Source organism: Diadema antillarum, unplaced genomic scaffold (genome assembly GCF_040938485.1).
Source record: "Diadema antillarum isolate AM-2024a unplaced genomic scaffold, OU_Dant_1.0 seq00000745_RagTag, whole genome shotgun sequence".
NCBI lineage: Eukaryota > Metazoa > Echinodermata > Echinoidea > Diadematoida > Diadematidae > Diadema > Diadema antillarum.
In genome coordinates, this window is record NW_027271642.1 from 278,413 (window position 1) to 303,614 (window position 25,202).

General features: G+C 38.8%; 1 protein-coding gene across 3 annotated transcripts in view; it reads right to left on the reverse strand.

Moving 5' to 3' along the window:
• Window positions 1–20,320, reverse strand: part of LOC139738484 (methyl-CpG-binding domain protein 2-like) — a 49,237-nt gene extending 28,917 nt beyond the window's left edge. For 2 of the 3 annotated variants that reach the window (XM_071649112.1, XM_071649110.1), the window contains exons 1-4: window positions 20,191–20,320; window positions 15,728–16,028; window positions 14,075–14,177; window positions 9,615–9,712 (exon numbers count right to left, since the gene is read on the reverse strand). In XM_071649112.1, coding sequence (XP_071505213.1) covers window positions 9,615–9,712; window positions 14,075–14,177; window positions 15,728–16,028; window positions 20,191–20,318 — 630 coding nt within the window. In that variant the 5' untranslated portion in view covers window positions 20,319–20,320. The remainder of the gene's footprint in view (window positions 1–9,614; window positions 9,713–14,074; window positions 14,178–15,727; window positions 16,029–20,190) is intronic. The other variant, XM_071649111.1, reaches the window with a different exon arrangement.
• Between the last annotated feature and the right edge of the window lie 4,882 nt (window positions 20,321–25,202).

The following is a 25,202-nucleotide window of genomic DNA, read 5'->3' on the forward strand; positions in this document are numbered from 1 at the left end:
AGTTTGGGAACGTCGTTGTGTGATCGCAACTGTTCTCTGCTCCATCTTGTTCCTGATTTCATCCCCCACTCTCACCCCTCTGTGTCCTCATGGTGTCTACCGCTGGTAGAATCTCTGGCTCTTCTCTCTCATCAACATCATCATCATCATCATCCTACTCTTACTTTTTTTCTTTTCTTGTCCCTATGATCTCTCCTTCCCCTTTCCCACACATCCAGACAGCTCTCTTTTTTATTCCTTCAATTCAGTGCTGAATGTAAACTATCCCTTTTCCGGAGTAACATTCCAGAGTCATGACTCCTCAGCAATTGGAGGAAAGTGCATTTGGCAAAACACTCATCTGAAGCCATGAAACTGTGAAACTACTTGCTTCCCACACAAATTCAAAGGCCCACATTTGATGATAAGGGTGGGGCTTGTGAAGCCTGAATACAATCTGTATGTTGGTTGCTAATATACTTATTCTACTCTATTAAGCAAGGAGAATACTCTTTGCGAGCACTGGGTTTGTTTGTTTGTTTGTTTGTTTGTTTGTTTGTTTGTTTGTTTGTTTGTTTGTTTGTTTGTTTGTTTGTCTGTGTGTCTGTTTGCAACTTTTTCATCACCCCTCCAAAAAGAGCAACAACAAAAACAAGGAAAAGTTTTAAAATACTAAATAGACTTATATGGATTAAAATTCAGAGAAGGCCAGAAAAGACCCACAGAAAAATTCATACACGTAGCTTTGGTCATTTTGAAATTGGGATTTCAAAACTGCAAGATAGGAGCAGTTCATAGAGAACCAACAGCTATTGGAGTATGGTACATCAAATCTACATCAAATCATTAAAATTTAGTTACTATACTAACCATGCGACCTTGGCTCACTCTTTGAATATTGTTAGGTTACAAACCCACTGTGGTGAACAGAGTATGTGTAGCTTTCTACATGATTTATTGATAGTGAAAAGGGCAGCGAGGGGGGGGGGGATACACACTATAAATACATTCTAGATGAGAGGAAACCAAACCAAATCATATCTGAAATAACAACATGACAAAATCAAAACACATCAAATGTCACAGTGGCATTGAACTTGATACAATGATTATTTTCATGATACAATCGGCGAACAAAATAAGTTCTGCAGTCGCCTACACTTCAAAAGATGATATATTTCCTATCGTTTCTATATTACTTGATTTTATTTTAATATCAATGGACTCTATCCGGCCTAAAAGTAATTCCCTGGACTGTATGTGATGGCAGTTTATTGAAAGCAAGCAATAACAAGCACAAATGGCTGAGATGGTTGGAAACATACATGATTACAGGCATGTAGCAAGAATGGAAATGGATAAAAATAATTACTTCAGTTTTCATTTGTCTCTGGCCAAAATATGCATAGCATATAGCTGTACAATTTTTACTACACACAACTCTAATGGGGCCCCATTTAATAAAAGCACTCTACAACAACTGCAAAAAAATTATAATAATGACTGTAACCATGGCAACAACTAGGCATTAGCCAATGAACTGTGAGGTGGTCACAATGGCATGGCGGCCCTTTAAATTGAATGCAATTACCAATCATAGTCTGGTTACTAATCGTAGCTACAGGAGGATTGCAATTGCATTAATCAAGTGTCTGGCTAGGGAACATCCAATATAACAAGGTTAGGACTAGAACTCATATACTCCTTTATGAACAACAATAACAAATAATATTAACCACCGGGCATGATAAATTCACCAGAGGCAAGTAGAAGCTAAATTGAATATATCCTATTTGACAGAAAGCTTCTGCATGACAAATATTTTTTTCCCCTTCACCATTAAAGGACATCTTGAGGATTGGCCGAGAGATAATGATTATTTCATACACATTCAGCAAGACAAAAATAAACTAGAAATGTCGCTACAGCGACTGGTTATACCCCCGCCAAACAACATTTCATAAGCTTTGGTCAAAACAACATTTGATAAGCTTTGGTCAAAAAACTGAGGAAGTAGTTAAATCCGCAAGATCTTTCCTTGATCTTCTGCCATTAATATGCCGTTACCATGGCAACGTACTTTCGGGTACTGTCGAAAAATGCGTCTTGCACATCTACAACCAAATGCACACATCTGTACCAAGTTTCATGGAAATTGGGCAAAAACTGAGGAAGTAGTTTGCAACACAAAATTTTCCATCATTTTGGCTCATAATATGTGAGCTGTTACCATGGCAACATACTTTTTGTCACTGTCAAGAAATGCGTCATGCTGACCTATATCCTAAGACAAACATTCAATATGAATTCCATGAGAATTGGAAGAACACTGATGAAGCAGTTTTGCCATGAAGCATTTTGCCCTATATTTTACCAATAACATGCCGTTACCATGGCAACGCACTTTTTGCCACTGCGGAAATATGTGTCTTGCACATTAACATATTCAGATGAACATCTGTACCTAATTTCATAAAAATTGATCAAAAACTGTGGGAGGAGTTCGCGACGCAAGATTTGTACCCATTTTTGCCCATAATATGCCGTTACCATGGCAACATACTTTTGGGTACTGTCAAAAAATACGTCTTGCACATCTACAACCCAAGGCACACATCTGTGCCAAGTTTTATGGGAATCGGTTGAAAACTGAGGAAGTAGTTCGCGACGCAAGATTTGTACCCATTTTTGCCCATAATATGCCGTTACCATGGCAACGTACTTTTGGGTACTGTCAAAAAATACGTCTTGCACATCTACAACCCAAGGCACACATCTGTGCCAAGTTTTATGGGAATCGGTTGAAAACTGAGGAAGTAGTTCGCGACGCAAGATTTGCAACGGACCGACCGCCCGACCGCCCGACCGCCCGACCGACCGCCCGACCGACCGTCCGCTGATTCCTATATACCCCCTTCAAACTTCGTTTGGCGGGGGTATAAAAATGAAAGAAAGAAAGAAAGAAAGAAAGAAAGAAGTCCTTGCCCTTTCCAATCTCTGCGGAATTGATATTGTCAGGCACTGTCCAGAAACCTTGTGATAGCCATCTCAAATTTCACAGCGTACCCTCTAATATGTTCAATCATTCTTGTACTTAAACCTGCCTTTCCAAGCTGGCTAACCCTCCCCATGGAAAGGGAGGAAGAAAATGAATAAACAGACTTGGACAAGAGATGGTGCTATTCCCCCAAAATTTAAGGCAAGAGAGTGACAGGAGTGTGGTGGCTCTCTTGTGAACGATTCGATTATATTATTACAGAGTTTGCTTAGCTTTAGCTCTTTCTCCTGACACAATCTTTCAAGAAAACCATACATTTCTTCCACCCTATGATGAACAATTTCATCATAAATAAATATAGTCTGAGTAAGTTTTGAATTTAGCCTAAAATTCTAACATTTAGTTTTTGTTTTGTTTTGTTTTGTTTTACTTCTTTTTTTGAAAAGAAGATGATGATTAGAAGTGAGGAGGAGGAGGAGGAGGAGGAGGAGGAGGAGGGGGTGGGGATGGGGTGGAGGGGGGGGGGGGGAGTAAAGAGGAAACAGATAAGAAGAAGTGGTGGTAATGGTCCTTTTACTCATGGTAGCCTCCTTCAGTGTTACCACTGCTCCTTAGAAGAGGCCTGATTACTATTACACTGCAGCATTGCTTGGTTCCCACTCTATACACGTACCACTGCTCCTTAGAAGAGCCCTGATTACTGCTACCCTGCAGCATTGCTTGGTTCCCACTCTGTACACGTGAGACATGAGGGACTTGAACATTAAAACTTCTTGGCAAAAACTGTCCCCAAAGGGTAGGAAACAGATCCACAAATCACCTATTCAAGAATGAAGAGCCTCATCCAATATACTCAGCGCTCCTACTTTACTGCTTAAACATGTTTTCATGCTTCCTATTTTTGTTTCATTATTATTATTGTTCATATACTGGAAATGCATTTACTATGATAAAAGAAAAGACACATAAAAAAAGACATTGACACTTTCATAATGTTCTCAAGAAATGTCACTCCTATCTGGACTCTTGCTGAACTGGACTTGCTTAACATGACCACTGAGGAATGCTTGCTGTTGTTGTCATTCAATTTCTGTCTTCAGATTAAATATATACAGTCTGCACAAAAAATACACATCAGTGCAGTATGAAGAAACGGGGGACTGCCCATTCAGCGATATTTGCGAAATATGACTACTCTTCCACAGGGTCCCATATTTAGAGCACAAAATAATACACTGTATGTATACACAAAACGGCAAGTAAGCAAGCAACCCACAGCTCTAAGTACCTGCTGAAGGACTAGGACCCCGTTTACAGTGCGAGGCTCAGCCGCGGTTCGGCCCAGCCCCGCTTCAGTGTAAACGCGCAAAAGGCTAAATGCGGGGCCAAAATTGGCTTCGCATTTGGCCTCGCTCTGGAGACCGAGACCGGCCTTTTCTCAGTGTAAACGCAAACTGGGCCAAATGCGCGGCCAATTTTAGTCTGGCTTCCAAACCCTCTGCCCGTAATATTTCGCTATTCAGGATATTAACCCCCTCAACGTCGAAAGCTCGTATAGTTTAGGGTGGTTTTGTCCTGCATAGGGATTTTTCCTTCTGCAAAGGCCTTTGCCCGAACGGCGACTTTGTCGCCACGGAATCCAGTTGGCAAAGGGTCTGAAAACCAGACTATACGAAATTGCCTTTGTTTACAAGCAGAGCGCCACTACGACAAAATATTGAAAGGTTTGAATTAATAGCGCGGCCGAGCCTGGTAGTGTAAATAGACAAAATTGCGGGGCTCAGCCCCGCAATTGAGGCTGGGCTCGGCTGCGGCTCGGCCCAGCCCCGCACTGTAAACGGGGTCTCAGTAGTGAGGATAGAGTGCCTAGCCTTGGGATACAATGGCTGCAGCCTGGGGACTTGAACCAGGGATTGTGTGCATGATACATTTGTAGTATGTGGTCTTATCCATTAAGCCATGACCTTTCATCATTACAGCCCAAGCTTCCAAAATGTGCACTGGGTACAGAGAGACACCTGCATTATGGCTTGTTATGGATCATTTGGCTACTTGCCTGTGAAGTATAGTTGTGTCGCATTCTTTCTATGAACTTGCAAAATCCAGACTCTGCAGAAACTAGCCTACATTGGCACACCCTAAAAATTCCCACAGAATTATCACTGAAGATGTAACTGTAACTTTTGGCACAAAACAGCATTGCCGTGGTGAGGAAATGAAGTGAAGTGAAGAAAAATGTAGTATCTCAGATTTGATATCATACTCCTGGAATGCCTACTCTTTTCAGTCACATGTGGCTGAGAATCTACAAGAATTTTCAAGTGGTTGATGATGACACAGAGAATATAATGGTGTGATATACATGTATATATTATCTATCAACTGAGTTGTCACTCAGGTGACGTAGCAAATGAGGGCAAGTACATCAAAAGGGAGAAATGAATTTCACCCAGACAATTGCTCAGAAGGAAAATATTTCAATCAAAGCAACAAATCTGGGACAGTTTGACCAAGAGCCACACCATTGTCAAAATCATGTTTAATTGAAATGACAGCATTGTCATCCAGCACCCCATCTTCATAAATCTTGGTTCTTGTGGGGCAACATGTATACATCCAGGGAATATTTCTGATACCAGTCAGTTAAAGTGAAAACAAAGTTTTGGTAAGGGTTTGACAACCCGTCTGGCACCATTTCATATTTGCTTGCAATATATCGAAAGAGTCTACCAAGAAACTTACCTGGCTGATGCAATTTGCCGGGATGAGGAGTTTTTTTGGAGTATTTCGAGATCAAAAATAAGAGTCTGTATACCGACTTTTATTCCAGAAGGATCCAGACTAACTCGGTCACAGGGAAAACTCAGCCCTATTTCAGACAATTAACACCCAGTTCGTGATCGCCATACTGAAAAGACAATCAAAGACGTCTGATAAACAACAAAACAACTTCAAAGACAGCACGTCTCAGGTGATGTGCGTAATACGCTTGAGGACCGCACGCTGTCCATTTGTTTTGTACAGGATTAGCGCGCACTTTCCTGTCTTTTCACTTAAGCGTCTCTGGTATCAACTCGAACCATAACTGCAACCAGCCAGAACGTGAAGCGCTACTGGCCGCTCCCATAGTACACCTACAACGCTGTACAATCCAGAGGGACAACTCGTCCCGCCGTCAAAGCGAGGCTGAGTTGTCCCCGAGTCCGAGTTTAGCCTGACCCCGATCGGGTAAGATCTGAGAATGCGACTCCGGCGAACCTTTTTGGTTATCATTTCACATTTTCGTTGTAAACCATCTAATATCTTGTTATGACAGCGTTATTCCACACATTTCTTACGCACACGTGCACATTTGGGAGTGAAATTTGACAACTTTTGCAGGCATACCAGAACTACGTTTTGGCTTCAACCTGTTCCCTACAAGACTCTAATATTGACACACTTTGCAAAGGAGCCATCATGGACCAGGAAGAAATGGAGCTAATGAAGATCACGTTTGTGTGTCTGTGGGTATTCTTTGTTGGGTATTTTCTTGTGTGCATTTGCAATAAACGTCTGTCATATCCATACCCGTGCCTCATATGACGAGTCCTTGATTTTGATTAGTTGAAATTGGGGGCATTTAATAATTGCCTGTAGCCTCATAGCACCAAAATGCCCCATAGTACTATACAGTCCTCTTTTAGCATGTACATACTGTAAAACATGATATATTCGCGGCACGAAATTTTCACGTATTGGAGCCGACGGCCTTTTTCGTGGCAAGAAATTTTTGCGAATTGCCTCTTGCGTTCAATGCATATAGTGTAGATAAGAAATTTCGCGTGCATTTTAATTTCGTGAATCTTGTCGCTCGCGAAATTCGCGAAATTAAAATGCACACGAACATTTCTCGTTTTACAGTAGTATAGAGGTGGTGCTTTTATGTATGTACTGTAAATGCTTAGCTTCCTCAGTACAAGAGGTGACACTTGTTAACTACAATTGCAATGGTAATGTCTATGGGAGCACCTGATGTGTGAACTGGTTAGGGCAATTGATATCATGAGTAAAATCTTATCTAATTCTATTTGGTTTATAAAACAGTATGTAGACTGCTTTCGTTTGGGGCAATGTTGAGAACAGTGGCCCTCGGGATCTCAACTCCATGCTACGACTCTAAGAGCAAGCTCCATGTGTCACGGCATGAGTTGACATCCCGCAGGCAGGGCAGTAATCATCAACAATGTCCCCCCAAAGCAGTGCATTTTTGTATTCTAGTAGGTTTGACAGACTGAAGGTTGGTTATGGCACAAGCCTATGGTACATCTTGGTGCACAGGTCTCTTTAGACTTCCATCGAAATTGGTATTAAAACAATAAATGTGATATGTAGATGATATAATTTGGAAAGGATTCCCTAATGATCTGACAGATACAAACTCACATAACACTTTCCGCAAATCGTTACAAAAAAAACCTCTCAGAGAATGACATTTGAACAATTCCACATAAATAAATGTAAATATGCAAATGCTGACACAATACTTCAGCAAATATTACCAATGTGCTTCAAAATAGTGAAATTTGTATTATGATTTGCATTGTGAAAGGACTGGTCTTGACTAGCCTGCTTGCTTTTGCTTGACTTGACTTGACTTTATCCCGATTATAGTTTTCTGCTGCGGGTGTCCCAGGTTCTGCGGTAGGCAGCAAGGGGCTAAATGTCTAACACCCACCTTCCATGTGACCCTGTCCAGCGGGTCGATGCGGGTCACGTCACACATCCTCACACATTTAGACTACTGTATACGCTGAATATTTCGCGAGGTTTTTACTGTCGCGAATTTTGCGAGTCGGGTGCTATTCACAAAATTAAAGAAACGCGAAAAAATTGACTTTGATCTCGATATGAATGTGAAGTATTACCAACTGGTATGCCAATTTCTCCATTCAATTCAGTACGCCACGATCGCGAATTTAACCACTCGCGAAATCGTCGCAAAGTCCCGATTCGCGAAAATTTACACTCGCTATTAAGTTTACAGAATAAAGTCCGCCTTGGTGTCCTACATCCTCTGGGGCTGGGAATTGCATGATTGTGGCATGTTCTACATGCACTGTACCATCTGAGTTGCCTGATGTGACTGGTTTTCTTTCTCCTTTGGCTATTTTGTGATTTGTATTATGTTTGTTAAGAATGTTAGTCAGGTGTGACAAATTGAAGAAACTCACACCTGAAACTTCACCCCTCTGAATAATCACAATTTCTTTCAACAATGCTTTTGTTTGGAAAATCAATCATACTGCATGTCATTTCATTGCATTCTATTGGGGATTGCAAAGTAGCAGCCTGGAAACCAGATGAGGGAAGGTGGCCTCACTATTTTCATACACAATCAGAAAGTGTTCTAAAGTGCAAACCTACCAAGCTTGAAACTTGTGCACAAGACCTTGCGACTAAGTGCTGCGTATCTAAGGAGGGGCGATGAATTTAAAGATTGCCCCAATGTACATTTGTCCATCAACATTCACACATGAATTCCAAAATTTCAACAAAACAATCCATCCATCCATGGGATATTGAGCAAGGTGTAGAAGACCACACCATTTGCAAAGCACTACTTCCGAACTCAAACATTTTTAAAATCACTGCTCCAAAAGGTAAAAAATGCCTTTAAAACTAGCTGCCACTAACAAGGGATTATACCCCCCACCCCCACCCCCCCCCCCCCCCCCCAGCCCGGTGGTATCATCATGGTTTTCTGAGAGGGACTAAGACCGTGTTGTGCTTGAGTGGGTTGTTCAACTGCATGACGGTCTTTTTGTTGTTGTTGTTGTTGTTGTTGTGGGATTTTTTTTTTCTTTTTTTTTGGGGGGGGGGGGGGGAGAAGGGGTAACAGAATGTTCATGAAACAGCTTGGCATGTTACAACTGAGAACATAGTCACTTTAAAGGGATGGTATAGTATTTGTGGAGATGAGGATTGGGCTTTTAACTTTTTGCTAGATGACAAGAAATCACTCATAAAATAGTACAGAGCATAATTATCATTCTAAGAGGAATTCAAAGTTTATTTGATGAAAATCGGTTTTGGAATGGCTGAGACATCCAAAAACAAAATAAAACAGAGACAGTAATAAAAGAAGGGTCCCACCTTTTTTGAAGGATCGCTCTGATTTGGATATCTCAGCCATTTCCAAACCAATTTCCCTCAAATAAACGGTGAATCACATGCTCTTTCATATTTCATAAGAGGTTTCTCGTTATCTCACCAAAGAATGTTAGAAACCTGAAATTAGGTCTCAACCAAACTATACGATCCCTTTAAGGGTAAACCAAGATGAGAAATCATAATTTTAGCATTAATTGAAACAATTCTATTCAAAAGGATCAGAATATCTGATATATTTCTGCTAGATGATGTATACACTTTAATAGCTGATGTTGTGTTTCTCTGTTTGACTGGTAAAAACAAGTGAGAATCACTTGTTAACAACAGGTGTACATCATTTTCCTGGGAACTGAATAGAATCGACACACTTCCACGCACCCACACCATCCTGATTAATTACGGATGCTGTTATCACAGAGGCAAAGAATTCCGCTCAGCTGTCGAGAGATACGCCTCCTGAAATCTGATGCTGATATGGACTCACCTGGGATCCAGTCTGGCCGAGAATTGGCTGTGAACTCAGGTGTAGGCTTGATGCAAGACTCTGGATTAAACTGTCCTTGGTAAGGCCTGGCCCGACACCTGCAAACAATCCCAGAAAAAACAAAAACAATAAAAACCACCAAATAATGTATAAACATAAAGTTGATAGATATAGTCATATACATTACAATTATTTCAAAACTATGACATAAATGCTTAAACCTTCTAACAAACTTAATTATTCATATTTTGGTATTCACTTCAACAACAATAAAAGGGGAATGATAACTCCTTAGGTTTCTCATGCTGCTATTAAAGGAAAAGAAAAAAAATATGGAAAATTGTCTGAATTTAGGAGCATATTGAAATAGCATCCAAAACAATGCCAAAATCTCTCATCATAAACAGACAATAGCATTACCTTTAATGACACAAGGAGGAATTTTGAGAGAAAAAAATCTAAATTAAAATATGCATACTTCTAAATATTCCATACAAAAATGTTATAAACACTGAGCATCTTTAATAACATTAGTCTACACACAAGTAAAATAAGAAATGAAGGAGAAAGTGGAAAAAGAAGAGTGAAAACATGAAGTTGCAAAACAGAGATGGGTAGATAGGTTGGAAAGAGAGCGAGAAAGGGGTAGAGGAAGTAGGTTTAAGCCCATCCCCTATGGATCTGAATTCAAAGGGAGTTGGTTGTCAGATACTGGTTCTTAGATTCAATCGATCTTGGTTCGCTGCCCACTACGGTACATTAAAAAAATACAACTAAGGTAGACCTGCTAGAATAAAATTGCTGTCAGCAAATATGCAATAAAGTGTACGCTTCAAAGCTGTAATGATCAACTCCAGTCAAGCACGATTCTTCTGCTGTGTGTGTGCTGCGTATAAGCTGTATACTATTTGTTTTGGGAATTATGAGACAAGCACTCAAGATGTACTTGTACAATGTTTGTGATCCAACCGAGTAAGCTTCACATCAGGTTTGGGCACTCGGAAACTGACGGTAAATTAATTGTTGTACCCCACTGGCTTTGTACGGATGCAAACTCCGTGTCCTACTAAGTGTGGACAAGTATGGCTGTGCAAGAAATATTCGCGATTGTCAGTCTTTAAATCAGTGAAACGGAAAGTCTTATCTTATTTCAGTTGAAAACATGATCAAGCAGACAAAGGTATCTCAGACTTTGAAGTCTATTAGGTATACTTTATACCTGCATCTTCGATAAGACAGGTGCAATATTCAACTTCCCCCACCCTTTACCTAAATGTCCAAATAAGATTCATTTTTCTTCTTAGGAACAATGTGGTTTCTCTAACATGGAAGGGGATATTTTCCTCATTTATCTTTCTGCCATTGATACAACACCATTCCAAATCACTTTGTTAATCATGTTCAAACTTTGCTACTCTTCACAAAACACACTAGGCATACTTTCTCACGAACCTCGCAGGTGCACAGTATAGCTGATTTGGTTTTTGTTTGTTTGTTTTTTGTTTTTATTTGGTTTCAAAAGTCCTGCTATCGAATGGTCAAATGTCTTTGTACCACTTGATTGGTTGTACATGTATACTGACACGCCTCATGTGAGTTACCATACTTTCACTAACAAGCTGAGGTCCCGCTGACATTTGTGATAACTTTACAAATGACCTCTGGGGATCAAGTACTCCGTGAAAGTTGGGAAGAAGTGCTGATATTGGTTTGACATTAATAACTTTCATTGTACAAAAATTTCAAAGTAGTCCCAGACACACACTACTTTGAAGTAACCTTACAGGGATAATTCCTTGTCCATTCCTGTGCATTCCCATAATTCCTTGCCATGTCCAACTAATGTCCATTGATGTAAGATAAAGTTAGAAGTAAAACACAAAACTTATCCTTACCAGTCTGAAGGTCCTATTATCATGTCTTTGGGTCCCATTTAGGAACTGCTATTCAGTTTCTGTGAGTATATACATGTATTTAATGCATTTATGACAGACACATGCGTAACTGCCATCACTTTTAGAAGAAATGTGAAGAAAGCAATTCCGGTGCAACAGAGAAATCTATCCAGTGTAACATCATTTTGGAGTGAGTGCACATCCACTATTCCCTGCAAACACCTTCAAAACCAAATTTCAAATCGCACCACATGTAGCAGTTGTTTTGATATCAACTTGCACAATTAAGATTTTTTTTTATAATAAAGGAATTATGTCAAGCCCTATACAATCACACCATTTTAGTCTGCACATCATTCACAGGCAGTGTCCACTGCATATGTGACCCTGCATCACAAAACAAGCAAAAAGTTGCCAGAAATGGATTTTTAGTTAAGAGTAGATTCTAAAAGAGCAGATTCTAAGCTTTAAAATGATATATAACTCAATTTAAATGGACTCTTCTAACCTATCTAGATATTGGAAAGAAAGGACACACTCTGAAAAGTGTGAACTGAAAAAACAGGCTCTGAAGTACAGGGTGCATTCAAGCGCTTAATCTTTACCAAGCTATGCTAGCTGTGGGATGAATTGTTGACCACAGGAGCAACAACAAAGAAGGGATTATCAATTAAGCTGAAATTGAGCATACTTTATTAGCACATTCTGTACATGATTAATACCAACTTTCAATGCAATTGCTTTATTCTCTCCAAAGTTATTGGGGTTGAAAGTGAAGTGATTGGACAGGGTTTTGAGAAATGGGAAGAGGGTTCTATGAGAAACAACTAATCACACTATTCCACCAAAAAGTTTTCGAGAAAAACTGCTGAAAACACAAGTTCCTTTTTGTTTTATGATCCCAAACTTTAATACAATATACATAAAGACTTGCTCTTTCAGAAAATATGAAAAACTCCAGATTGGATAAGTTGACCCATTTCACCTATTTTCAGTCCTCACACAAGATCACTGTGTGCGACTTTTTGTTCGTTTTGTGGTGCACGGTCACATAAATGGATCTGTCTGCTCCCGGTGATATTACAACTTTGCTGCGACCTATGACCTTGTATACATCTCATTGACAACAAGAGCTCCATCATGAGGAAATGTATCTCCTGGCAGCACTTTACCCTTTCTTTTTTTGGAAAGATGAATATCTATGGTAACTAAAAGGAATTGGCACTGCTATGTGGGTATGAAATTTCAGAGCAATGGACAGGTGTTAAAGTGAAAAACAACAGGTGTTAGCCAAACAGAAGCCAGCAGCAGGTTGGTAGAAATTCTGGCTGGCAGGCATTTTGTACGGGAGAGGACATCGTATATTTAGCCACAACAAGGACCATGGAACAAACTGATTTCAGGTCATTTTTCATTTTTTATCCCTCTTTTTGTCTTCTTGTGCTTTCATTCATTACTCCTATACATCTGTCAATCATTTTTCTATTCTTTCTCACTTCTCTCTTCTCTCTACTCCTCTCACACTTCCATTTTCTACTAACCCACTCTCCTTTGAAGCATTCTCCTGTTATCTGATATTTCTTTGTTTTTACACAACTAATGCAGAATAGGAAGTATCAGGATGAAGTTGACAAGATTTTTTTTAAAACTTTTGATCCATATAACAATGAGAATGAATGTTCTTTTTTGCTGTTGTAAACCATCAAAAGGAAATCAGAAATTTGATTCATGTTTCATTTTTTTGTACATCTTAATGTTTTTACATATTAATTAAATGTTTAGCTTGTACATATAGTTAAAGGGATGGTACAGTATTGGTGGAGATGAGAATTTGGCTTTTAACTTTTTGTGAGATACCAAGAAAACACTTATGAAATAGTACAGAGCATACCATTTTAAGAGAAATTCAAAATTCATTTGATGAAAATCGGGTTTGGAATGACTGAAACATCGAAAAACAAAGTAAAACTAAGCAACCGTAATAAAATGTGGGTCCCACACTTTGTTAGATCGCTCTGTTTTGGATATCTAAGCCATTTCAAAACCAATTTTCATCAAATAAACGTTGAATTCCTCATGGAATTACATGCTCTTTCATATTTCATAAGAGGTTTCTCATTATCTCACAAAAATGTTAGAAACCTGAAATTAGGTCTCAACCAAAACTATACAATCCCTTTAAGCCCATATCTATCAAATGTTTCATATTTATACCTAAGAGTTTTCAGTGTGTAATTCAGTGTAATTTTGAATCATTGTAAAGTATATACAGCAATTCAGACTGGTGACTGCTATGTTTTACTGTGCAGCTTTTTAACAATAAACCACTTCAATTTAAAAAAAAACATACACACACACTAAAAAAAAAAAAAAAAAAAATGGAAGATAGATGTGATTTCTCAATGAAACTTGGACTAGTCTAGAATGGACCATCCAAGATTACTGTGATCGGAGATCCTTTATCATTGCTTTATCAAGCTAGCAGGTATGATGGGCACTACAGGCAGAGAATTTTGCGACATTAAGCAGCTGATTGTACACGAGCACACATAGATACATACATACCACCCAACATACTTATTAATCCATCTGGTAGCTCCATGGATTTCAGGATCTCTTTGGTCATGTCGCAGGCATTCAGGCCTTGTAACCTTTTCTCCCAGAATAGCTGCAGTCAGGAAGAAGGAAACAGAAAACACCAAAATTAAAATGATCAACAGCCTGTCTCTCTCACTTGTTCTCTTGTAGTCATAACTGAATCTGCACTTCTAAACTCAGATAAAGTTGAATGAGTTGTCAGATAGGGACACGCAAGGATGAATGACTTTGCCAATTTTGAGTGGAAAATAGCAGTCACACTCGACCTTAAGTATAACCTCATCATGACATGCTTTTTGTGTATGCTTCTTTTCTAAAGAGAAAATATGAAATTCATACTCGAGTGTCACTGTGGCACATTATCTACTCTGAGATGTGTTTGAAGCACATTTTCTACACAGGGCAAACGCTGGCTCATCCTTTTACATCACTGTCATAACTATAAATGTGATCACAATGGAATACATCAATTATGTTGAGATCACTCAGGGGTTCAAAGAGGAGAGTAATAAAACTAGCCATGCCAACTTTTCATTGCAGAATAGCAGAAAAATACACTGCTTACCTCTGAGCATAATGGCACTATTTTGTATTTCAGGGGAAGGAGAGGGAAAAGAGTTATCTATTTTGGGGGGTTATCAGCACTTTTTCTTTTTTTTCCCCCTATTTTCTCCTTTCAATAAGTATAATTGGGTCTATGGAAAATGTTGTCATTACGTCATTGACACACGATCAAACATATGTCTTTAGCTTTGATGACATGGCTAACTCTCCTGTGAATTTAATATGCATAGTATTATGTATACCATCTTTCCTCTTCTGTATCAAGTGGATATGCCTCTACTACACAAAACCCAACTCCCCTCAGGGGCAGGTTGACTTTACTACACAGAGTAAAATCAGATGAACGGAATGGTAATTGTCCCATGAAAATCACACCCAACTTAAAGTGAAGTTATAGAATGCTGAAGTTTCACATTTTTCCTCCAAAACACTGATACTCATCTCAACCATGAATAAGATTTGGAGATGTTGATGTTGTCACCACCTCACAAACCTCACACTGACCAGTATAAAAATACATGCTCCTAAAATTTCTTTGTTTTTGACATGATATCAAGAAGAATAACTTGTACAGCTGCCCACCACATCATCATGCTTTTGTTGTAATCAAGCAACAATGACTTTGGGAGGAAACGGAGAAGTACGGTGTAGTTGCTAAATTATTGACTAAAGAAATTATAATTTCACTTTCATTTGGATGTCTGGTTGCAATCAGTATAACTCTTTGGTAACAACTTATCAAACTTTAAAATTTCCAGAACTTCCTCTTATCATGTTAAGTATTAACCTTTCTCTTTTGCCTGATCTTAATTTATCTATTAAAATCAACAGATGCATGGTGTGCACTTGTACTCTAAGGTCTGATCTGATGTGACATAGAGGTTTTTCATGTACACAATCACAATCTACTATCAAGCATTGCTGTACCACCTATACTATAAACTCATTTTGACAGGCTGTGAATCTGTGTCTTTTTAAAATTTTATTATTATTATTTTTTCAACATCTAGACTCCAACTCTTGTGTAATCCTTGTCATGCATCTATCCCCTCATACCTGTTTGGGGGTTTCCTTCGTGTCTTGCTTGGGGTCAGCCTTGGTCCGGTTCTTGAGATGGTTGGTCTTGAGCGTGACGGGCTGCTTGAAAATGGAGGCCGTCTGTCTGATAGGGAGCACGAGGCTGGCATCGTGCTTGGTGCCTCGGCTGTAGTCAAAGTGGATGTTCTTTAGCCTCTTGCTCTTCCTCACCCCGGACGAGAGCAGCTTTCCCGTGCGGAAGTCGAAGGAGCTCAGGTCAATGGCATCTCCTATAAACCTTGCCAGTTGAGGCTTGCTGCGTATCTTCTTCCCACATGGGCTGTGGGGAAATGATGTTAGTGATAATCACGTGGCATTTACATACGAGGTAAAATGCTTAAACAAAACAAACCATAAAACAAGCAAATCTGAATGATGATAATAATGATGATGATGATGATACTGATAACAGTAATAACAATATCAAAAACAATTATGATAATGATATTAATGGCAATAATAATGGTAAATATTCTTGTGTATTATTTAAAAACAGAAAAAAGATTACAACGTAGGCTGTAGAAACTACATTGAAACTTACATTGTTGCTTGGAACAGTGAGGAGTACTAGTTGTGTTTAGAAGTCAATAGATTGAAACAGATAAAATGAAAGACACGCTAGGTCATTACTTCCAAATAGGTAAGGAAAATAGAACTAGAACATCGGGCAATATCTCCAAGACTGGAACCACACGTTACTGAAGAGCTTACATATTTCGGTTTGGTTGTGTGTGTGTGCGTGTGTGTGTGTGTGTGTGTGTTGTTTTGTTTTTCAATGAATATCTAATCATGTGTAGGCATATTACCTGTGCACTGCCTCTGGGACTGAAAATACGCAGGGAAAAGTTTTGCTTTGTGTTATTTGTACCACTGTTTTTCACCATCTGCTTTTTTTTTTCAGCAGTTTTCTCTTCTGCAGACTCCCTTGCCTTGTTATGAAACAGGACACAGCAGTTACAGTTGTATGGCTAAACAAATGACATTGTCATTAATGTCAACTACCTGGCAATAACCATAACGGGAATACGTGGGCAGTATTAACAGAACCAGATCGTCAGCTGTTTTAACAACTGGCTCAGACAAACCATTGACCATGATTCCTCCCTCCCCCCCCCCCCCCCCTCCGAAGGCCCTGAATGCACTTTCATGGGGCACTAATGCAATTTCATACACTGTAGACTGTACTTCTCCAGCATTGTCATACATGTACTTTATGCCACAGCAAATCTTAACCTTAACCCAATGTACATTTGGACATGCTACTCGATCTATTCTTTCTTTTAAATTTCTCTTTCTCTCTTTTTTTTTTTAAACCTTATTGAGCTCCCTTTTATAAGGAAGGTATTTTGGCAGAAAAGTGGCGACCAGATAGCTGAAGAAACTTCTGTTTTGTGCTCTCAATGAGCTGTGTCTTGGAAAATTCACTCTCTCTGCATACGCTGACAACAGGATATGGTAAAAAGAACTAGATAAAGTTTGCAATTGCAGTGCCAGGTTTACCAAGGTATGTGGTGGCTTTTTGTGGTTTCTTTTTTTTTTCTCATTGCCACTGTGATAGCCAAAATTGGGTGGCCTCCATCTGCCACAGTGCGGTGCAGCCTTTGATACAGTACACAGCACTTGTAAACTCTTTCTGTCTATGAGTCAACAGTTTCTTCAGCTTTTGCACCTTTCCTGCCAAAATACTTTTCTTAGGGTGTCTGGTTGCGCACTGCCAACCTTCGGACAAAACCCACCCCTATCTTACAACACGCTAGCCCCATAGAACACAATGGAGTCGCACGCCTATGCTGTTTTGACCCCGCATATTTGTGCCAAAAACCGCTTTTATTGCAAAATCTCCAGTCCATGCTGCTATCAAATCCTAACAATTTGGTATCATATGAAAGAGGAAGTTTTGCTCCATGTCATATCAAAGCGCTGGTACATGACTCTGACGATGAATAGGTGTAAATGTCGTTAGAATCACACCTATCTCGATATCTCGGCGTCTGCTTCGCTACTCGTACCAGCGTGTGGTATGCGAGTAGTTTAAGATATGCTGAATCCAATGGTGAGGTTAGTTTATCGCTAGCTCCACGTCTTGGGGCGGGGATATTGCCTAGAAGATACCCCTTGCGATTTAGGCGTGGCTTCGTATGCAAGCTCCACAGCAACGTCCGCGCCAAGGCACTCATGCATATTAAATTCAACACCCAGCGCTATCATATCACATGGCCATTGCAGAGTGAGCGCGTGTGCATACCACGCCTGATGCATGCAGCGAGCTAGTGCTGTGTGTGTGTGTGTGTCGTATGTGTACATACGTGCAGTCACTATGCATGTTTGTCCGATGGTGAACAGAAAACTGCTGTCGCTAATGATAGCTCTACAACACATGAAAGATTGCCACGACATTGACCCACTCACAAAGTGCACATGGACACAGTCACGCTCATGCTCACAAACCACGTAGGCCTACTTAAGCTAATCAGTTTGAAAACGGAGAACAACTAGACCTAGAAATCTACAACCAGATCTGTACATATGCCGATTAGTAATGATCTTAGCTTTGTTGACCCCTATTATATTTATTTTTTTAAAGTGCACTCGATCGCAATGCTCGAATCGGTGCGTAGATCAGTCAGTGGTCACAAGTCAATACTGAATACGATGTACTGTAAACAAATATCCGATTTTTTGTGGCTGAACTTCTGCTTCACAATCAAAAGAGGGACTTGCTGAAGATTTCAGATGGGTCTTATTTAGTCATTTACATACATCCTGTATGAAAAGTAGTAATGTGGCATCACATCCAAGCCTGTAGAGGTTGCAGTTTGTACATTTTATGCTAGATGCGAGAACCCGCTCTCGACGCATTTTCTTCGAACCTCATATCTAGCTAACCATATTATATGGCTCATGGGATAATATGAAAATAAAGGGAGCACAAAACTGCATAAGCACTCAATCAATGTCCTGTAAGAGCTACTAAAGCTACAATGTAGATCTAGATTAGATGGACTCAAGCTCCATAGTATGGAGCTAGGTAGATTTCTATGTCTAACTTTGGGATATTTGCTAACAGCAGAGTAGACAGAAAGATCCGTCTGTCCGGAGAAGTCTTTTATTTTTTGCCATTAACGCTCTCCTCCATAGACAGACAGACGGAAGGTATTAGTACCCATTGCTGTGTGGATGTTCTTAACCACTGTCTCTATGGAAAATTGGGTGAGGTACCTTACCCTTCCTGATTGCGTGTAATTCACGGCCCTAGGTCGGCAAATTTAAGCTTGTATAGTGAAATCGGCTATATCCTGGGATTTAGGGGTCTAAATTATTTGGGCTGCTAACTTCAGCACAGGCATAGATACGGACTATGGAAGCCAAAATGGTTTCACCCTAACCCTAAAATAACCCTAACCCTATTTGGCTTTCCATAGTCTGTATCTATGCCTGTGCTGAAGTTAGAAGCTCAAAATAATTTAGACCCCTAAAACCCAGGAATAGCCGTGAAATCAGCTTTTCAAGAATACACTACACTCACCAGATTAATGAATAATCCAACATTTTGGTAGAATTTTCAACGTAAAACACACATCAACCAGCCCGTCGCATCGTCACGTTCAAACTGCAGAAACATACAATATGAATCTATATTAGCCAATCACATGCAAGGTAGTTTCTACGTGTTTTTTTTTACTAAAACACGTACCTCACATGTGATTGGCTTACAGATTCAAAATGGCGACTTACGGCTAGCGAATGGCGATGTTGCGATATGGATAAAATTTCTGCATTATAACCGAGTTACTGTATTTCGATTGCACAATGTGAGAAAATAACCCCAAATATTGCTGCATAATGTGTCATGTCATGTCAAACTTGTTTGAATGTAAAAAGGCTGTCTGAAATTTGGTTTATCGTAACGTTTGATCTGTGCGCGACTGCTCCACACAGGAGCCGGAATCATTGACTTCGGTCTGTATACGGAGGGGATCCGTGAAGCCAGAGTCGAGACGCAGTCTCCCCGGAACATTCCCCGACGGACAGATACAGACCGATCTTTCGGTCATACAGTAGAGTAGCTAACACAAACTTGAGTTGCTTTTGTTTGAACACGGCATTTGCAGAAAGTTACACCCATCTGTCCTTGACCATGCCAATTTTATTGTAATTTTTTTTTCTCAATTCTACCATACATTAATTCATGGTACTCCTTTAAGACATTTTAGCTCATCCTAGTATCGCGACCACTGAGAGCTAACAAGGGTTTATCTTCTGAAGTAGAACACTCTACCGTCCCACACACAGTCACAAAAAGAGAGATACAAATATGAAAACATTGCCCTACATCGATATAGACAGGTGGGACCAAGCAATGCATTACCGCACGTTCGCTTAAGCATTTTACTACCGCATGAGAACGTATCGTATTTAACGAAAAACCACGAACAGATTACCTGTAATAGTAGACATCAGTTTTCCCAGCTGATAACCCTGATTTTCTTATGACTTCTTCTCTCTTCCAGCCTGCCGGTAAACCGGGGCAATCTTGCATTCCTTTGGTATCTACTCTTTCGTCTTCCATATTCCTCCTATCGTATGCTCCGTTCGGGAATATTACAGATGCTGCCGAAGATGGCGTTGTCTTTAGTTTTTCTAATTCACGGGTCCTTTTGTTACAAACAACGTCGACGCGCAGCGTCTAGTGGCGGCAAAACGCAGTGTGACCATTCTGCGTCATGCATTACAAGTTTTTGAACTTAACAAAACCGTAGTCAACGATGTTTACTCACCGTTACGTAAATTTGCTATACTGTCTTGTTTCGCAGTTGTAGGGCTGAGATTCTGAATCACTGTAAAACTCAATATCAAAGCTGTACATAGAATTTGAATAAATTGATAAATAAATTATACTGATGATAGAATAGAATATTATCTTTAATGCAAACAATCGTAGTGATTTTGGAAACCGTAGTAAAGGTAAGGGTTGTTATCGCTGCTGTGGTACATGTAATGATAGATTGCAACTGACGATAACATTGATTATGATAGTATCATTACCATTTGATTGTTCTTCTTTTGTTGAAATAAAATATGTTTTGAGTATCATTAACGTCTTCCTTATCATTCTGCATTTGTGTCTTTGTCTTTGTTTTTGTCCTTTTTAGTAGGTAAGGAGAATAAATTTAGACAGAGAACATATATAATAATCAAAAGAGAAAAACCCATCAAAACCAAGCAACAATAATCCCCCCTCAAAAAACAAAAAACAGGCCTATAGCTGAACAATTGTCATGCTTCCTTTTAACACCTTAGTTTGAGGTTTCTTGGATTATCAGTACTTGGTGTATCCTTGTGGGTTCACAGTATATATTTTGACTAGAAAGGAGCTACGATAAAATCGGTAGTACTGTACTCTAACAAGTTACCCAGTATCCGTTGTCTTAGTGAATGTCCAATTTGCATGACCAAGCAGATAACTAGAGAGGGCGCTACAATGCTCTACAATTTGAGACGTGTCTCGTCGTCCACCTATTAAAGGGATGATACAGTTTCAGATGATATAGGAGTACAATTTTCAACGTCTTTTTTTTCTTTTATTTTTTTTTTTTGGATAATGAGAAACTTCTTATGAAATATGAAAGAGCAAATGATTCTAACAGGAATTCAAAGTTTATTTGACGAAAATTGGTTTTGAAATGGCCGAGATATACAAAACAAAGTCATTGCAATAAAAGGTGGGACCCACCTTTCGTTAGAATAATTGCTTTGTTTTACTTTGCTTTTGGATATCTAAAGCCATTTCAAAACCAATTATCAAATGAACTTTGAATTTCTCTTATAATTGTATGTCCTGTAATAATTCATTGTAATAGTTTCTTAGTACTTTGTATCTTGCAAAAAGTTAAAGACTGAATCCTAACCTCAACCAATACTATACCATCCCTTTAAGTATAAACTTCACTTGCGATTGAGAGGACGGTATGGGGTCGCCGGAAATATTTACAGTTTAACAATATCATAGTATTACATCTGTTTTAGGAATCTCTAGGGGCGTCGTACAGCTATTTGCCTGTGAATGATAGAATACAGTTTTACCGTTAGTATTTTTTTGTCATGTAATTGATTGGAATTGACTACTATGATTGCAATTGGGCCTACTAAGGGGAAAACATAAAAGTATCCTTAGAGTCTACTATGAAATCTCAGTTTTACTGGGCCGATTGCATTGTGTCCACTTATCTTTATCATTGTATAAATCAATTGATCAGTAGGTCAATCGATTGATTTTAAGTCTTCACTTAAAATTTATCAAAACATTAAAACGATGCATTAATTTTTTTAATCAATTGATTTCAATCTGACAAGAATCAAAATATCAATTATTTTAACAATATCCTTCCTTCCCTTATCAAGTACAATTGAGACGCTGTGAGATTAAATGTCTATTTCAGGGCCGGCGGAGCGTTTTCAAAAGTGGGGGGGGGGACACTTCCGGGTTTAAAGGAGCTAACAAGCAAAAAAAAAAAAACAAAATAAATAGATAAATGAAGGTCCTCTGTTTATCTTCTCCTTCCACTTATAGCCTTACCGCCCTCACACTTCAAGATCTCTATCTACTGTATTTCTTTCTAGTACCACTTACCCACTACCGGGTTAAAAAAAAGTGTGGGGGGCCAAAGTACTGACACCTTATGTATTCCTTTGTATGGTGCAAAAAAAAAAAAAAGGTGGGGGAGGGGGCGAGTTCCCCCACCCCGGTTCCGCCGGCCATGTATTTGTTGGCTCATCGTTCTATAGTCATGAAGATTTGTTTGTCTTTCTTTATATTGAGTACTGTATATGTTGGTCATTAAAATGCCTATTACATGAAGTATTACATCGTTAATTACATCATTAATTATCAGTGGGATAACTTCTGTGAATTTCAGTTGATAACATACGATGTTGATAATACGTCCTATCAGAAAGCAAATTCACCAATATCTATGGTCAACTTACTTATATATTGACATTTTCAGAGCATCAGAAAAGAGTGAGCAGGCTAAGTTCATATCACCTTATCGTTACAGATCTATTAATTCATACGTCACATACATCGCAACAGTCAAAAATCAAACGGGGGGGGGGGGGAGGGGGTTCAAGGATGTGTGATTTTATTTCATGCATATGCCTAAAGTTCTCAATCGTATAAACAAAAATCACAAATTTACGACAAAGTCATCAGAAAGATATACGCAGATGATGCAATCTACTCATTACATTTTTTACACTTCTCTGAATGCGATAAGATGATCATGTATTGCATATTATTCATAGCAAAATCAAATATCATTATAATCTGCATATATCTTTATACACTTCAAAGTCGGACACTATTGAAACGCTTATAATCCAACCAGTAATATTATGTTTATAACGAAAGCAAAGAGATTCTTTGCCAATATTCATTTCAGCTTAAATTCATGGGAAATGAATAAGTTCCCTATAATGTGCACTTATTCAAGCTTTTATTTCAACGATTGATAGCGAGTCCACAATATGTAAACCTAGCAAACATTTTACAACTTTGAAATCACAATAATCAAACGCATAGGAACCTACATTCCTAATCGATTTGACGAGTTTTCCAAACAGAATAATGGAATCTAACCAGAAACTTTGGCTTAAAACGAGGATTTCACCGGTAAACATTAGCTTACGTATGATCCATGATCACTAAGTGAATTTCAAACGAAACGTGCAAACAAACTTCCTTTTGGCACCTGAAAAAAAGTCCTAAGCTTTCAATTACAAGTTTGCATAGATTTCACATTGTTACGAAGGAGGAAGGCAAATGAATCTTCATTTTTCTCATGCTAGCAAATTTGGGGGGACTTGGAAGAACGAGAAGGGACCTATTATTTCCATGCACAGAACAAAGCCTTGGTTCATCAAACAGAATTTGCCATGATCATAATGTTAATTGTGTAAAGACTCCTTTCATGCAGGGATGTTTCATGCTAATGACTGAAATAACGACGGCAAAAGTTGATGAGCACGTGCCATTTTCTCTGGGTTAAAAAAAAAAAAGTCCTCAGGGCTATATCTAGTATCAAAAAGATAGCACACATCAGAAAAGATATACAATTTGATAGCTAATTGTAAAGTATGCCTTGGAAAATACTTGCATTTCATATATAACGCAATTACTATAATCATGCGAGGAATCCAGAAGGAATTGGGTCTCAATGCATGTAAAAAATCGCTGTAATAGTTTTTGATCCTGTACTTCATCGTAAACTTATATCAGGTGCATGTTGTGGTTAGGAAGAGAAATATGTCCTACTGCTGTCGTATGTGACGTAAACACACATTTTCCATGCACCTGTAACTCTTCTGGCATGTATTTTGTCAATAGTCATAACGAACTTGTTAAAACAAAAACAAAAACAAAAACAAAAACAAAAAATACCCCAGCACGTACACCTGATGGCGCTCTTCACAGAACCTCCAAATCAACAAGAAAACATCTTTGTTTAGTTATAGTCCTTCCTATTTGGGTCCCATTGTTCACGCAGGCTAGCGATTATTTTCGACGCTGCGGAGTTTTAATGGAACTGCCTTTGGCATTTAGCTATGAATTAAACTGCCTTTGGCATTTATCTATGAATTCGCTTCTCCAACAGGAATCGATTGTTCCAATGCCATGCTATTTGTATTTCTCAATTGTACTAAACTTAGAATGGGAGATTCTTACAATACACACAGTATTTTTTGTCAGAACTACAAAGCTCAGTGACTGTATCGTTGCATTTCACGAGGGGACATCATTAAGCCAAATACCACAGAAAAAAGATCAACGATGATAATGCCTATATCTTGTGTAATCTCGGTAAAAACTCTCTTGATTATTTTTGTGTTATGTATTTGTAATTACAGTAAGTATTTTTGAAAAAATTCTTGAGTGGTTCACAATCTACAAGCATTGCTTTTTAGTGGACCTCTCAGTTCTCATTTCCCCCTCTAAACATAACTTAGTATTTTTCGATATGTATGCATAATAGTTTGTTCACTTTGTTGACTATCGTTTATTTGTCGTACTTTGTAATGTATACATGCTTATAATAGAATTCCTGATTTACTTTGTATTATGTTTTGTTGGAAAAAAATGAGAATGAAATAAATTAATTGAATTGAATGGAATGGAAAACAACACAACGATGACCACAAAAACATGGCTACTGTATGTCTGCTTCGGATATCTATAATGATTGGAATACTCAACCCAACAACAATAACAATTACAAGACTACCATGACAGTGAAACACAGCAGCAGCTGCAAAAATAACAACAGACTTTTTAGACATGAGTATATGCCGTCACTACTATCATCACTGTGTCCATTCTATTGTGCATAGTGATATGTCCCAGTGTCAAGTAAACTTGACAAAGTGACATTCAATTATCAGTGCCTATTGACCGAAT